Below are 15,565 nucleotides of genomic sequence, written 5' to 3' on the forward strand. Positions count from 1 at the left end.
ACGGCTGTCCTTGTAGTGAAACGGAAACCGCGGTTTTTCTCCTTAGAATTCTGGTATGTGCAGGCTAACCTACAGGCCAGCATGCCATAAACTTGCTATGACCGGCCCGAGCACGTTCGAAAGCGAGCGACGCGTTCTGTTTGGTGCAAAGTTGCAGCACATTAGATCACTTCGGCCTTTTTGCAGTTCGCTTGATGGCGCATGCTTCTGGCATCTTACGAGAAACAGACGCTGCATTTGCTGCTGGTGGTGTAATATATTTGTAACAAACGATACGACTCTTGAATGCACACATCATACAAAATTACAAAATCGGACTAGATACACTGTGAATCACGAATAAAACACGACTAAGCAAACTGTACAAATCTGGCAATATGTTTATCTATGTACAAGTGGAGGTATGGGATGCCATGTCTTATGTCGCTTTCTGCCTAAGACCGTGCGGTGTCCTCGGACTCTAGCCAAACCAGCCGGTGTCGTGTATGCGCGCGCGCGGGGCGGACCAGGAGCCAGAGGCCCTGACGCCGCCCTGTCGCCGCCCAGACCGGGGGGAGAGAGGCGCCTCCCTCGGTATTTACAAAGGGGAGATCAGACAGCTGACAATTCTCCGACTCGTCGCGTACAAAAACGTCCATTTACAAGCGGCCTCCGGGTCGGGGCGGGCCGGCCGGACCGGCCGGGACCTGGCGAGACCCGGGCCCCGCCGAGCCCCGGCGGACCCGGTCATTGCACGTGCGGGAACGACCGGCTCGGACAGGAGGGCCGACAGGCACAGGGGGGTACGTACGGCAGCGAGAGGACGCCGCCTCTGCCCGACAAAAATAGACTCTGCGGTGAGGATTGCTATGCGGAGGCAGAACGGTCGCCCCCGGGGCGTCACAAGCCTTGTTTTAGAAGCACCGAGCGGTGCGCGGACCGCCGTCGGCTCGCCGCCAGACCGGGGCACGCGCTGTCCGCAGCCACCACCGCGCCAGAAACTCATATCGGACGATTGCTGAATAACCAACCCATTGCAGCTCCGTGGACCGAGGCCGGCGGCGCCGGCGCTACAAAACACTATCCTTAATCCTAGGCGCGTGCTCTATGCTTCACCATGCTTGGGCGCCGCGCCGGCATCGTACAAGGCTACCAGGAAATCTACCCACTACTCCAAACATGGAATGAGCAAGCATCGCCCACACAGGTCCCTCTCAACCAGCACAACACTCGTCCGAATAAAAACAAGTTCAAAACAACTCAACTATTCAACCAATCAGCGAACTCTGCCACTGCACACAGCAACTGTGCGCCGCAAATGCCCTCCGGCACCGGGGCAGGACAAATGGTCGAGGTAGGCAGCGGCGCCTGCGGCGATTCTCGGGAAGGCTGGGTCACCGAACGCCGCCGGGAGAACGCGCCGCCGACCAGCCAATGACGGACGCCGGCGGGACATCTGTGAGTCGCGCGGGCGGCGTCCGCCGAGCGACCGCAAGCCTTTCGTCTCGAGCGAACCTCAGCGACAGACCAGCGCCGCCTAGTCCGACTCAGCCAGGAGGTGAATGGGGCGTTCCCCGTGTGCGCGCGTCGCCACCTGCCTCCAAACTGAGATCAGTTGGAAAATAAATATACCGGGCTGCTCCGCCCTCGTCCACCTGTAAAGTTCTCGCTGTTGCGACCCTCGGACGCCGCCTAAGACTAGTGTGAATACATGGCAGGGCGCGTCAGTCGCGCTCGCCGCACCCGCGCCGCGCTCGCCGCAGCCGCGCCACCCTCGCCGCAGCCGCGCCGCCCGCCGCTGAGTATTCCGCCCTCGGCCGTGCGCCACCGTTTTGATTCAGAAAAATACGGCACATCGCGTCGGCGGAGGCGACGGGTGCGTCGGCCGCCGCTATGTACATGAGCGCGGGCGTCATCATTGCACGGAGGAGCCGGAGCGGGTCGCGCCGGCCTCAGCCCGCGCGCCGCCCGCCACAGCCAGCCAGTCCGTATGTACACACGTGCGCGCGTTTGTACGGGGTGCGGGCGCCGGCGCGGCGCCTACAGCTGCAGCCGCAGGTCGTCCAGGTCGTCGCACGTGAGCCCCAGCGTCGGGAACATGGTGAGCGGGTTGAGGATGGCGCTCTCGCCCAGGGCGGTGACCTCGATGTCGCGCAGGTCGGCGTCGATCTCCGACTCGGGCTCTGGCGAGAATCCGTGCAGCGGGTCGTCCTGCGCCAGGCCCAGCTCGTAGGGCAGCTCCGACTCGTAGCCGCTGCTGGAGCCGATGGAGACGGGGCTGTACGGCGTGTGCAGCACGCTGGCCGGGCTGGCCAGGCCGCCGCAGTGCACCGGAGAGTGGCCGCAGCACGACGACAGCGGGCTGTCGGGCGCCGCGCTCGCCGGCGCCGGGCTCGCCACGCTCTGCAGCAGCTGCTGGCTGCGACTCTTGGCGGCGGCGCGACGCGGCGCGCTCTTCTTGGGCGCCGCGGCGCGCGCCGGCTCTTTGGGGGCGCCCTTCTTGCGCGGCCGGTACTTGTAGTCGGGGTACTCGAGCCGGTGCAGCTCGACCAGCGTCTTGGCGCCCTGAGTGAACGGGTCCTTTTCCTCCCGACTGAGGTCCTGCCACAGCTTGCCCAGCGCCTTGGAGATCTCCGAATGGTTGCAGTTGAAGTTAGTGGTGATGTGCTCGCGCTGGATCTTGGCGAACAGCATGAAGGCGTTCAAAGGACGCTTGGTGTGCTCCGGGTTCCGGCGGTCCTTTTTGATCTGGAAGGAGAACAGACTAGTGTCAGGCATGCGACGTCAGACGTGCCCGTGCGACCCTTGTTGAAGATCACAACACGTTGAGAACCTTGACGCAAACCGAGCGTTACGGCGACCTTCACTTAGCCCTCCACGGAAATTGCCCTCAGGCATGCATACAGATATTCACTTCATGGTAACTCCACCGGCCGACATCCATCAAATCCTCTCGCCGGCTGAACGTGGACCTGACGTCTGAGCCGCCGGGGACCGTAAACAGTGCCGTCCGAAATTGACTCGTGGCTCGGTCCAGCGCAGCGTGCTGCAGTCAAAACCAAGTACATATCAGGTTTCCGGCCGTCGGCCACCGCTGACCTTCGCCCGGTCCGTTGTCTTGCACGCAATGGTTGCCCCCGATCATATCAAAGCCGAAGCGTGCACCGCCCGTGTTTGATTTTGCGGCTCGGCTCAACGGAGGGAGGGCGCTGTGGTCGACGATCTGATACAATAACATCCTGGCGCGCCCGGCCAACAGGCAATCGACGGCCGCCCATGATCGTGGCTCCGGCGGCTCGTGGCTTCACGTGCCCGCCGGCGCTGATCGGAGCCCATGTTTGTGACCCCGTGGTATCCCAAGTCCGATAACTGTGGCATTGGCACATCCCAGTTTGGTGTTGCGCGTTTTCAAATGCAAACATCAATACAAATGACGGTGAAATTTCCGCAACCGGAATTAAATAGATACGATGGTCATGATTCATATATTTCAGATCGCTTGGCGGTCGAACATCAGCGAGTTTGCAAATTTGTCGGCAGTTGCGGAACGATCCGCATGAAACGCCGGCCATGCATGCCGCGACCATACAGTATTTCACTATCCTGTGACAAGACTATATGCATGCAATCTACCGTGGGCAACAATTCAACAACTGTAGCTCCTAAGCGGCGACTTGCATGTTTGTTCCAGTTCGGAGCCGACAGCCAGCCGGGAATAACGATCCCGTTTAACGTTGATTGATATTGGCCTTCCTTGAACCGGACGATTGCGTGACGGGGAAGTTGGCAGCGTATTAAAGCCGGCGGTACCGTTCTCCTAAGACGCGGCGAGCGGCGCAGCGCGGCGGGAATCAGCCGGTCAGCTGCGGCTCGGGGCGCCACCCGGCCGCTCACGACCGCGGGTGATCTATGTGATCGGAGGGTCACGAGCGGCGCCGCCCGGCCGGCAGGAAACGAGACAAGCTGAGCCCGCTGCTCGTCATTGGTATTCCAAACAGTCCTTCCGATGCAATCAGTCGCGGAAGATTGACTCGGAATAATAATCAGCTAAAAACTTGGTCACAAAGCTGAGCAGGTTCCGCTGGGCCGACAGACCCAAGGTCGACGGCGAGAAACTGGCCGTGGAGCCCCGGCACGACTTAGTTCCTGCAGCCGCCAACAGATGGCATAGGCTGTCCGTCCGCGCTCGGCGCTGCGTCGCTCGGCCCGACTTCAAAACACGTCGGCCGTCAGTCGGCTGAGCGGTGCCGAGCAGGAGTGTCCGCGCCGTGGGAGCTCGGCGGATGCCCCGTACGTGGCGACCCATGCATACCCACAACATGCAGTCGATTGCAGATAACACGGCTATTCGTTGAGAGCAGGACAAACGGGTCGTTTCCGGTGATTCGTCGGATGACGAAATGGCAACATCGCCCGATACATGACTGAACGCTTGGCCATGACAGACGCGGAAAGTTCGCGCCGTTTCTCAGAGCGGGCCCGGTAGCAGGTTTTACGTCAGAACACGCCAATAGAGTGCGAGTCGTGCACGAGGATCTCAAGTCATCGGGAATTCGGGAAAGCTTTCACTTCCAGCGAGTCATGAATGTCGGGCAAATATTTGCGCTAAACTGAAATTGATGGACGTTTGAAGCGCCACCTCGAATGCATCGGTTAGAGATGGAGCGCTGACGAACGCTTGGACAACTTATTCACAAAATGCCACCCCATCCAAAGACGGCATCCAGGGGTTCAGGCGCCGACGGCTACGATGACGCGGCCGCGTGCAGAAACAAAATAATGTGGAGACTGGTGACAACGCTGGTTTGGATCATTCTGCCTATGCTATATGCAACAGTCGCAGATTGGGATCTCCATAACACAAGCCCTTAATAAATGTGTTGCGAGCCTTTTGAAAGTATTCCCACGGAAATCAGAACGGCAGACACATGGGAACGATAATTTGTGAAGGTTCCAGCTCCGTGACATCCAAGGCAAAGAGCAGCTTAATTCAAAGAACAAAGTCAATCACTGATCAAGGTTAGATTCAAATTAGGCGTTGTACATTAAGATGACGTGAGCAACCGTTTCCCGGTTTAACACTTGCAATGTTTTTTCCGAAGCATGATGGGAGACTTGCTCCGACGTGGAGTCAAATTAATAAGTGAGTGCCAGGTATTTCCCTCAGTATCTAGAACTTCTAGAATCAATTCCAGCCAACGTCGACAACAAATAAAGAAGTTTAGCCCCTTCAGCTTTAAGTTGTTGACAAGAAACAACCAGACGAACAAGACTCAAACAATTTAAGATTCCACCATAAGTATCAAGTCACCACTGAATGCATGCGACAAATGCAACTACTTAACCCACGATTGACTAAACGAAAACATAAAAATGACGCCAAATTTATCTGCGATCGAGGTGATATCAAAATGCGCTCGATGTGTATTTTCATTACTGTATGCGGTAGACATCCCACTGTGATTTGCAGCATGCATATAATTTGTGATCAAAATTGGGCAGTCATTGAGGGTGAGCTCGAGTCGCTAATAACATTATATATTTTTTCCAAATCAACAGACACCAATGAAACTGAACGGCAATTATGCAGAGGGAAATGTTCAAATAATACGCGGTTTGCATATTCCATAGCGGTGTTTAAGATGCACCCTAATCCATGTTAAGTCAGCAGAACCGGATATTGCACTTCATTTCGGGAATAGAACACAAGTAATAAATGTCTATGGGAGAGCCCCGAAATTCACACTGCGGGAGCGAAGACTTGGGCTAGGGCAACACAACGAAAAAAATACTACACCAGGTGATAGAGTGCATTTTTTAGTGTTTCTGGAGAACAAATTTTCCTTCACAGCGTGCAATATTTTATGTAGTCGTACACAAGCAAAAAGTCACCACATCAGGCCCATTGCGGCCCAGCAAAACGCGCCCTCACCAAACACGACAACACCGAGTGGCTTCGCCCGAGACTTACGCTCATGATATCAGAGTACGGGTGCGTCGAGTCCCATATGTACTTGGGAAAATCCGGGTAGCGTATTTTGTATTCGGTGAGGTTGAGCGCCATGGCTCTGCACATGCGGTGCGGTCCGACGCCCGTCAGCGACCAGCTCTGCTCCCCACGGTCACAACGGCCCAACTGACGCCAGCGTCGGCCGCTCGGCGAGTCAGTATTCGGCGACCGGCGCGCCGCGCGCGGCCGACCGCCGAACTACGCTGCGCGGCTGTGCAGTGGAGCGACGGACGCCCCTGGAGTATCGTACTCTGCGCTGCTGGGGATGGGGGCGCGCGTGAGGTCTCCCGCGGGCCGACGGGGCCGTACAGAGAGGCGGGAAGGGGTGGGTCGAAAGCAGGAATGGTGACGGAGGGGTAACCAGCGTCTCGATTTAGGGTGTGGATTTGGCCTTTCCTACCTGGTTAATTGGTTAATCCCACATGGAGTTGGCGATTTTTGGCTGTGGCACACTTAAACCAATCCCTTTTTTTGACCGCGCAGATGACTTTCGTTGACGGCAGTCTAGAAACGTGGCCGAACAGAGCACAGGCGGTGCAACAGGCCCTTACAGAAACACTTAGACCCACTCTGCAAAGCAGTGTTCGCGGCACGCTATCCCCAGACATTAGGCAAACACATTTGATCGTATCTAGGCCGCCCCAGAAATCAGATTGACCCCATGTTTCACTGCAGCCATCACTTTGTCTAAGCAGGTCACGACTAAGGTCACTAGCACTGGAGCGTATTGAACTATAAACTAAAGAGCCGCCTCACGAAGCTCTCGGGCAAAAAGCGACAAAAACGGCGCATGTCGACTGGCGCCGCGCACGATTATTTGAAGAAGTGGCGCGTCAGGAAGTCGAAGACATTCCCGGCGCATCGAATCCCTAATAACCCCCGTTAGACAACAGCCGCGACTCGAAAGTTTCGAGAGGCCTCTGTGGCCCACCGACGAGGTGCCGACCTTCGCACCCGGGTCGAAGGCCTCGCGGGCGCGGAAGGAGCTTCAACGCTTCCTCCGCCGCCAATCAGCGAGCTTTTTGCTGGGCCTCAGCGCAACGGCCCCGGCCCGGCCGCCGCCTCAGGCTTGTGCGCCAAGGATGAGGCCGTACCGGTGAGCACCGGTGAGCACCTGTGAGCACCTGTGAGCACCTGTGAGCATGTGTATAAATTAGCTGTGCGAGCAGGCAGCAGCCACGCCGTTCCCACCAGAACACGGTAGCTTTCCAACAGCTATACAGCGGGCAGGGTGAGTACATTTTTAATAGCTCCTTTCCATGCAACACTGCGTGGCTAATAATCAGTAATTAAATGGACAAAAGGCAGAGGCAACGCCATATTTCGTCGTAAGCCGTGGGAAGGCAGTGCAGTTTAACGTCCACCACTGCAAACACTCCATCCGGCCTCCTTGCCGAGGCTTTCGCGTCATTTTGCCCTCGCGCCCCACCAGCGAACCAGTTGCCCGATCTTACGGAGCCTCCGACACCCAAACGCCACCGCAAACACGTGCAGTGCACGCGCTGCACGGCCGGCGGTGCACAGTTGACTTTCCGCTTCCGCGCCGCCGCCAGCCCGCGCCGCCCGCTTACGTGGCGTTGCACCACCCGCAGCGGCGACCCTCGCCGTTACCCGGGGTTGAGGTCACTCCCGCCCGCTCGCGCCGCCGCAGGGCGCGGTGCCAGGCGCCGCATCGTTGGCGGCGTCAGAGTTGTTTTCGCAGGAGGACCGTTTTCATGGAAGCGAGGTAAGCGTGCGACGCGGGGCCGATGACGTCAGAAGGAGTGGTGCGACGAAGCAGCCACTTTGGGGCCCGGGCGTCCGCAAGACGCGTAGACAAACTGCGGGGCTCTTGACGCGGTTTTCTGGCAGAGCTGCGAAATTTCGCACATTTTCAGAACCAACTGTTCTCAGAATTAGAATTTTGGCATTTGAAAAAATTCAAGATTTTCTTAAAATTAACACTTAACTTGCCAAAATGAACACGAGCTATGAACTAGATTGCGAGATCTAAACGCTTATCTAGCACTTATGATGCATGCTAATGGTGGAAGGGCCAGCGATATTCGTTAACAAAATCGCCGCACTTATCGGCGCCTAATGTTATACACTTAAATGAATTAATGGCTAGGATAACAAACATGAGGCATATTGTATCACCAGAGACAGCAGAAAAGCCAAACATTCGGTGCTGAGAAACATGCCTGAGCTGGCAGCCGGACGAAAATACCACCCACGTTCTGTTTTAGTATGCCGAGCAGAAAACTCAGATTAAACGTTTGCGGGTGGGTAACATTAAGTCAGTTCTTTTTACGTTAATGCTAATGCTGAAAAGCCTGCGGCTGGGTAGCTTTGGCTATTCTTTCTCAAAATTATGGGACATGCATTGCCACCGCATTAGATCACCTAACTGAGGAAAAAATTAGATCCGCAGACCTGAGCGTGCCTTTTCCAAGGACAGTTCCTTGCGGGGCGGCCCAGCTTTCAAATTCGGGATCCGGGCTGGGTTGGGTTTAGCACCTTCAGAAGTGGCAGCTCTATTACGCAGGCGTCAGCTGATAGACGTCCTCGTCAGCTGAGGCCGACGTCCGTCAGCTGCTGTGGCTATCTGTCAGCTGAGCGTGTTCTCAGGAGGTCACAGGGTGCAAATGCCACCCTGGGGCCGACAGACCGGCTGCCGACGCATGACGCGTATAAATAAGCCGGCCGCTCAGTTCGTTTGGCTCGAACGTCTAATCCGAGGATCCTGGATCCGCTCGTTGCACGCTGATATATAGACGCACGCACGTTTGGCAGCGACAGCTGGCGATTGCGGTGCGGCGCTGGCAGCAGCTCGGCGCACGTGCCGACCGTTCGGGGGGTGCATGGCGGGCGACCCTGATCAGGGCATCGCTCCCGCATGACGGGGCGGCCCGGCGGGGGGCGGGGGGGCGGGGTGTTGCACGGACCCGAGTGCGCAGTTTACCCGGGGCGGCAGTCCGACGGCGCCGCACCGACAGCGGCTCTCGTAATAACAGGACGTGCAATATCGGGCATCGGACCGGCCGAGCAATACGACGCCGGGCCGCGGGTGCGACGCGTCGGCGGTGGCCGCGCCGCCCCCGGCGACCGTGACACGGCTGCCGGGTCAGCAGGACACGGCCTTCGGCGGGCAGCTTGACGCGGCACGGTGGCGATAAACCGCCGCAGTGCGTCGTGCGTTGCCGACTTGGCGCTGAGCGGCATACCAGACAGCTGTCGGGTGGACCGACGGCGGACCCGCGTGCGGCGTCAGGAGCAGGCGAAGGACGACAGGGGGAGTAACGGAGCACCGGAGGAGGGGCGCCGCAGCTCTGTGGTCGGTTGCCAGCCGCACGACAGACCAAACAGCGCTGCCTTCGAGTCGCGCTGCAGCTGGCGTCCCGTTATCGCGTCGGCAGGTCCCGACACGGCCGATAAGGATACCGCGTACTGCATACGCCTCGGACGATCAAACGAAACGCGAGGGGCCGCCGGCGATCTGCGGCGCACGTCTGTCTCCGCAGCTGTGGCCGTGCACACCGCGCCGGGCCGCCGGCACACGCGCCGAGGGCGCTGCCGGTTCTGAGAACCGTTCGGCTCGTCTGCCAGCAGCATTTGACCCGGGCGGAGCCGGACCGACTGCGCAGAAGGCGTCCGCACCCGGTGACCTGCCCGCCCTCCCACCTTCCCGAGCCGACCGCGGCGGTGCGTTCGACGGGCGCTGTTCGTTCTGCGGGCCCTTCCCCGCCTCTGCCCGGGGCCGGTGGGGGGGGGGGGGGGGAGCCCCTCCGTAGGTCCGAGCGGCAGGTGCGAAGGCGAGCGGAAACTGGTCCGCCGCGCCGGCAGGTGCGGGGAAGGACACTGGCAGACCCGAGGAGCTGTGTGAGGATTATGGCGAATAAGACGGCCGCTCTACGGCCGCGAGAGAGGAGTCTTTGCCGGTGTTCTACCTGGCGGGACAGACACAAAAGGGAGTCCCCGACGTTCGGCTAACTGACAGGTCAGGTCCGCGCAGAGGGAGTCCCTTCCCAGACCCCGGTTGGCGGAGCGGGCGCAGACAGACCGTCCTTGCAGGAGGCGGATGCAGGGGAGGCGGTCCTTGCAAAGGTCCCGGCCGGCGCGGCAGGTACAAGCGGAGAGCGCTGTCTGCGCGCCGCCTGGCTCCACATCAACACGACGCGGCGCGACCCGGACATTCCTCGCCCGCCTGCGCTCGTCGACTTTTTCGACGCGCAACCTTGCAACGCTGCCAACGATAACTCGACGCTGACAGATCCATGGTGCAGCGCGCCGGCAAACAGCGTCTTTTTGCCGTAAACGAGGCCAGCGCAAATACCCGATAGATTATAAACGTGTCCAATCACGGCGCGCGCGAGGAGACTTCTTGCGCGCGTTTTTGGCCGCGCCGTTTATGCAACTCTGCTCGTCAATCGATGCGCGGGCGCGTCGGAAGGGTGTTTGGCGCGCCGGGCGCGTCACCACGCCAGAAAAGGCGGCCGAAACACATACACCGGCGAGCGGGGTGACCGGGGCACATCCCGCGGGGGCGCGGACGGCTGCAGCCCGGCCGGCAAGGCCGATCCAGAAAGTCGAACCCGATGAATGCGGATGTCCACGCGGCGTCAGTCACAAATCCCGGCCTCGTGCGCCGGGCAGGCCCGTCCGCGCGCTTAGCTGCTGGCCCGAATGGCCCCATTTAAGCGGAAGAGCTTGGGGTGTGCGTGAGTTACGTCGCAGAGATGAGGCCGTTAAATACCAGCCGGGTGGCCCAGTTTGGCCGAGTGTTTTATTGGGGAGCGCCTGCGGAGCTTTCGGAGAGGAGATCCGGCTGCTGAGTAACGTTAGCTGTGGCAATGGGCCGCCACACACAGGATCAATGCCAAGCGCGCACAGACGCATGCCGAAACTGAAAATAATAAACGGCGCATGCGCATCGCCAACGTTGGTATGAGTCCCTGTTAACATACATTCCTACTAAATTCGCGCATATCATTGCTTTCTGTTGAAATGGTAGACACGCAAACAGAGGCAGGTACAATCATAAATACCTTCGTCACACGATATTTTAAGACGTGTATGAAGCTTCCGTATGCACTGCAGCGCTGTCCCTGTCATGCGCCTTCAAACAATAGATCGCGACGCCTGCATAATTAAATAACGCAGGCGCACACGCATAAGAGCAGGTGCTTCACGATGATCCTATGCTCTTCACGATGTAAATGGGATCGCTTGCACGCTTATTTTGCATGAATTAAGTAATAAACTTAGATATTAGGTTCTAACACAATCGTAAATCATGATACACTCATGTTGCATAATGCAACATTCGGAGATACATGTACTGCTTGCTTCATGTTGACTTCGGAGAATCGCCCACTTACAGGCAACCTTGGCTAGAGCTACCCCCCCCCCGTCGCCCTGCTCTTGTCGGATCCGCATGTGAGCACGTGCAGTCAGCTTATCGGTTGAGGGGGGGGGGGGGGTCGGCTCACCGCGGTGTGTTGTCCAGGTGATGCGGTGGGCAGCTGGCCGGCCGGGCAGGTCCGGGCCGGCCAGCTGGGCCGACACAGACCGCCGGCAGCAGGCGGCGGTAGCACCGGGCCGCGCCCCGGTCCGAACCGGTCCGTATTACCATCGGCCGCTCTGAGGAGCACTCTCTCTCTCTCTCTCTCTCTCTCTCTCTCTCTCTCTCTCTCTCTCTCTCTCTCTCTCTCCTCCCTCCCCACCTTTATTCCTATCTTCCTCCCCTCCACTCATCCTCTGCCACTCTCCCCCTCTCACCCTCTCTCCTTCCCCCCGCCCCCCCCCCCCGCTCCCTCCATCTGAGCACTGTTACCGGATATCCCGGTAAGTGCAGCCAATCCCAATCGATATCCTCGATTCCGCAGTGGCCAAGCCAGCAGTCTCACTACGACCAGCCAGTGAAGGTCTCCATCTTCCAGACGAGCTGTCAGTTTTCGACACGGCTTGGCAGCAGGCGTGACTGTGACTGTGACTGTGACAGCACTGTGACTGAAGACGTTGGCGATTATTACTTGCATGTTGGCTCCCTACAGCGGGCTTTGCCAAGGTGGTGATGAAAGTGATTGGTCTTGGGGAAAACGGAAGGAGCAGAGATGCCTGATTCTCAGTTTCGTTTTGGACCTAACGAATCACAACAAACAGTATGCATACGTGTTTTCTCTGCGGCCGTAACGCCACGAACTAAAGCGTCGCTGTGACGAAAGTATCGCCCTTCATTGGCCAGCGTCTGAAAGTAAATACACAATCTTGCGCCAAGTGCTTACTTGCAGTTTCGAATTTATAAGCTTCACATTAACCAGTTCCTTAAATCCATCTCCGCCCGTCGTCTGTACTAGATTTCAGCTAGATTTAGCTACTGTGGATTTAGTTTTTCCGACCGAACATCACCACGTGGAATGCAGGGATGGTCCTCACACATCTCATACCACTAATGTTGGCCTTTCAAGGTTAGCTCCTTTCCCAAACACGAATGGCCAGAGATGCCGGAGATGTTCGGTGTCTTACCTGCTCTGGCAGTTATCTCAAGCGTCTGCTCATGCCTTCAGACACCGTTATCACCTCATAAAAGCGCAGTATAAACTGGCTGTGTCACCAAATCCCCATCAGACTTGAGCTTAGCTCAACTGTGCATGAACTGAATCGGTTTCCAGTCAAAACACTTGAAAGCAGAATCGTGATCGGAATCAAACGTAGCTGTGAGATGCTCATCAGAACGATCTGTTGACTCAAACGCGTTGGAATGGCCGATTTTGAAACTGATTCAGAATCGATTATGCTAGTGCCTGAGCCATGTGTCGAATCCACGTGAGTTGTATGAATATGAACGTTCCTTATACGACAGCACGTAACAACATTATTACTGTTTCAGAAGCTGGTAACACCCCTTGACCAGCTCCTGCATGTTGATCGCTTGTAATTGTCTGCATCACAGTAAGGTTAGCAAACCGTCTTGCAGCCCTGTTCAAGAGCATGAATACAAATCTGTATTCGCTGAATTAACGAGCGGTCGTCCACCAGCTTTACACTTATTATGCGATGGAAGATCTGGGGCTTGGTGTATACATTTATGAAAGGCCTGGCTACTCTTTCCCAAATGCACTGCATGGTCATCATATTGTGTGTGTGTAAGCGGCTATTTTCTGCCATCAGTTGCATAGGGTGTTATGATTAGCTACGATAATTCAACTAAGTTTTGCCTAATTCAACGTATGCCACCAACCTGGATGAAGGTAGCTGTTACCTGTCATGTGAGCTATTGATCTTCGAATCTTAAGCTACACTTATGATCCGACTTTGATTCAAATTAATTAAATATTGATTCAGTCGATTCAAACCAGACAAATCAAGCCAAATGCAATTATTGATCGCATCAAAGCCAGCTACTCGAAGCAAGCTTGATTCGCAATAAATTGGGCCGATCTTGACTCAGTTCTTAATCTGAATCAACGAGACACGGTTCCGCCCTCCACGACACCAGCACGACCATGGCGCCCCGTGTTCCACCCCGAAGTTTGGCAATAGGGCGAGCCCAGGGCCGGCGCGAGACATTCCGGTGAGTGGTCGGCGGCCCGTGTTACAAATTGCCCGATGGTATCGTGTCTTGCTGTCCCCTGTCCCCGGCTACCGCCCGACGACTTATCGGCTCAGCTGTCTGCCACCAGCGTGGCCCTAAGTGGTTTTGCCGGTCTTCTTAAGCGGGCGGTGGACACAACGCGTGCTGGGCCGGCTTTGGCCGACCGAGACCGCAAACCGAAGAGCCGCCTGACAGCGCAGCGTATTTTGACTCCCACCGGCGTCAAGGTCCCGCCAGTGCAGCAGTCAAGGTCGGGCGGCTTTTAACGCTGCCGGGGCCATGTCGCCACAGCGCCCCAACCCAAACAGTCTGGCCGCGTAATGAGGGGCGTCTGGTGGCGCTGTTTTTCGGCCCCTGTAAACGAGCCGCGGGTCAGGATGTCACTGACCGGCCGCCCCTTGCGCGAGCACGACCAAAAACCGGCGACCGGCGCGGCGGCGGCTTGGCACCAGGCTTCCATGCGCCTATTTGGGGCCGCTGCGAGACCGTACATCGGCCCCGTCCCGACCGCCCTGGAGCGCCGCCAATCGAACGCCGGCGGCGGGCCGCACGTGGCCCCGGCCAGTGACCTGACCTTACCGCCCGGCGACGCAGCGTCGTCGGCCCGCGACGCGCCCCCGAGACGGTGTTATTCACCCGGCGTCTATCGATTCCCCCGCGCGGTGCAGCCCCCTCCCCCTCCCCCCGGCGCCACGCCGTTGCAGTGTGCAGGTTGGCGCGGTGCCAGCTGTAAACACGTGGAGAGCGGGCGCAGCGACGCCGGCCGACGGCGGAGCGCGCGTGTGCGTGTGCGTGCGTCGCAGGCTCGACACGATCCGATGAGGAGCCACTGACCGGCGGCACGCAAGCCGACCGCCCTGGGCGACGGGGCCCGGTCACGACCGCTGGAGCGCGTGGCGGTCGGTTGGGTGGAGCACGGGGATAGAGGGGGCGGATACTGACGAGAGGTTCATGCTAGCAAGAGGCCATGAACCCCTGGTTTTTCAGCTTTGGCAGTTCTTATGCTGATAATAATCGACCTCCACTCGTGACCATGAGCAAAGCTTGAAGCGTTGCCTTTTATCAAAGTAACAAATGCTTGCTGGATAACGTCGCTTAAACTCGTACCTCCTGGTAAATTGAAGGTCGATTATTGTCAGAACGAGAACTCCAAACTCATAACGCTGACGTAATTCGCTGAGCTGGGGAGTCGCTGAACGGTGCTAGGGCCTGGACCTGGACCGGGACCTGTACTTGGACCTGAACCTGGAGTGAACCTGGACCTGGAACTGAAGTGGAACTGGACCTGAATTAGACCTGGACCTGGATCTCGACCTGGATCTGGGCCTGGACCCGGAGTGGACCTGGACTGGACCTATGGACTGGACTGGACTGGAATGGACTTGGACCTAAAGTAGAAATGGACCTGGACATGAGGCTGACCTGGACCTAAACCTGGACCTGGACCTGACTCAGATACACGGGTCGATTGACAGATGACGTCAACATCGGGGTAATATCGTCCGTGACAACTCACCACGGCGCTGTTGACGGCACGGTGGTGAGTCTCAGCAGTCTCCGATAACCGACACTGCCGGCAGGTCGGGGAGGGGTGATTACGGGGAAGGCAGCGATAACCGCCCTCCCGCCGCCAGCCGACTGTCGTATTGCAACAATGTTGTGCAACACCATGGTGTAAAGTGTGGCATGGAAGGACGCATGCATGCACGAATTTCTCATCGACAACCGAAACTTGTTACCTGCCAAAATCGAAACCGAAGTCAGCGAAGCTACCTTTGCCGCAACTCATCACATGGTCCGTCGTCGCTGAGCTACTGTGCGCCGCCCGTTCACGGCTTCCCGTCCGTGGCTGATCAGGCGCACCACGCCCCCTTACCCTAGCTGATGGCCGCGGGGATGTGCAACAGTGCGACTCGCCTGACCATAGCAGCCGTGTTCTTCAGCGGGTGCTGGGGTGACCTGTGGACGCCGTTTCTGTCCTGGTTAGTGGCGTCTGGCGG

General features: G+C 57.7%; 1 protein-coding gene across 1 annotated transcript; it reads right to left on the bottom strand.

The window, feature by feature from the left end:
- Positions 1 to 232: 232 nt before the first annotated feature.
- On the bottom strand, positions 233 to 6,105 carry LOC119098721 (transcription factor Sox-14). The gene is made up of 2 exons (XM_037221731.1): positions 5,951 to 6,105; positions 233 to 2,727 (listed from the first exon to the last, which is right to left on the bottom strand). The coding sequence occupies exons 1-2, from the start codon at positions 6,053 to 6,055 to the stop codon at positions 2,020 to 2,022; spliced, it is 813 nt and encodes a 270-aa protein (XP_037077626.1). The 5' UTR covers positions 6,056 to 6,105; the 3' UTR covers positions 233 to 2,019.
- Positions 6,106 to 15,565: the final 9,460 nt, after the last annotated feature.

Source organism: Pollicipes pollicipes, unplaced genomic scaffold, assembly GCF_011947565.3.
Source record: "Pollicipes pollicipes isolate AB1234 unplaced genomic scaffold, Ppol_2.1 Scaffold_4740;HRSCAF=5597_pilon_pilon_pilon, whole genome shotgun sequence".
NCBI lineage: Eukaryota > Metazoa > Arthropoda > Thecostraca > Pollicipedomorpha > Pollicipedidae > Pollicipes > Pollicipes pollicipes.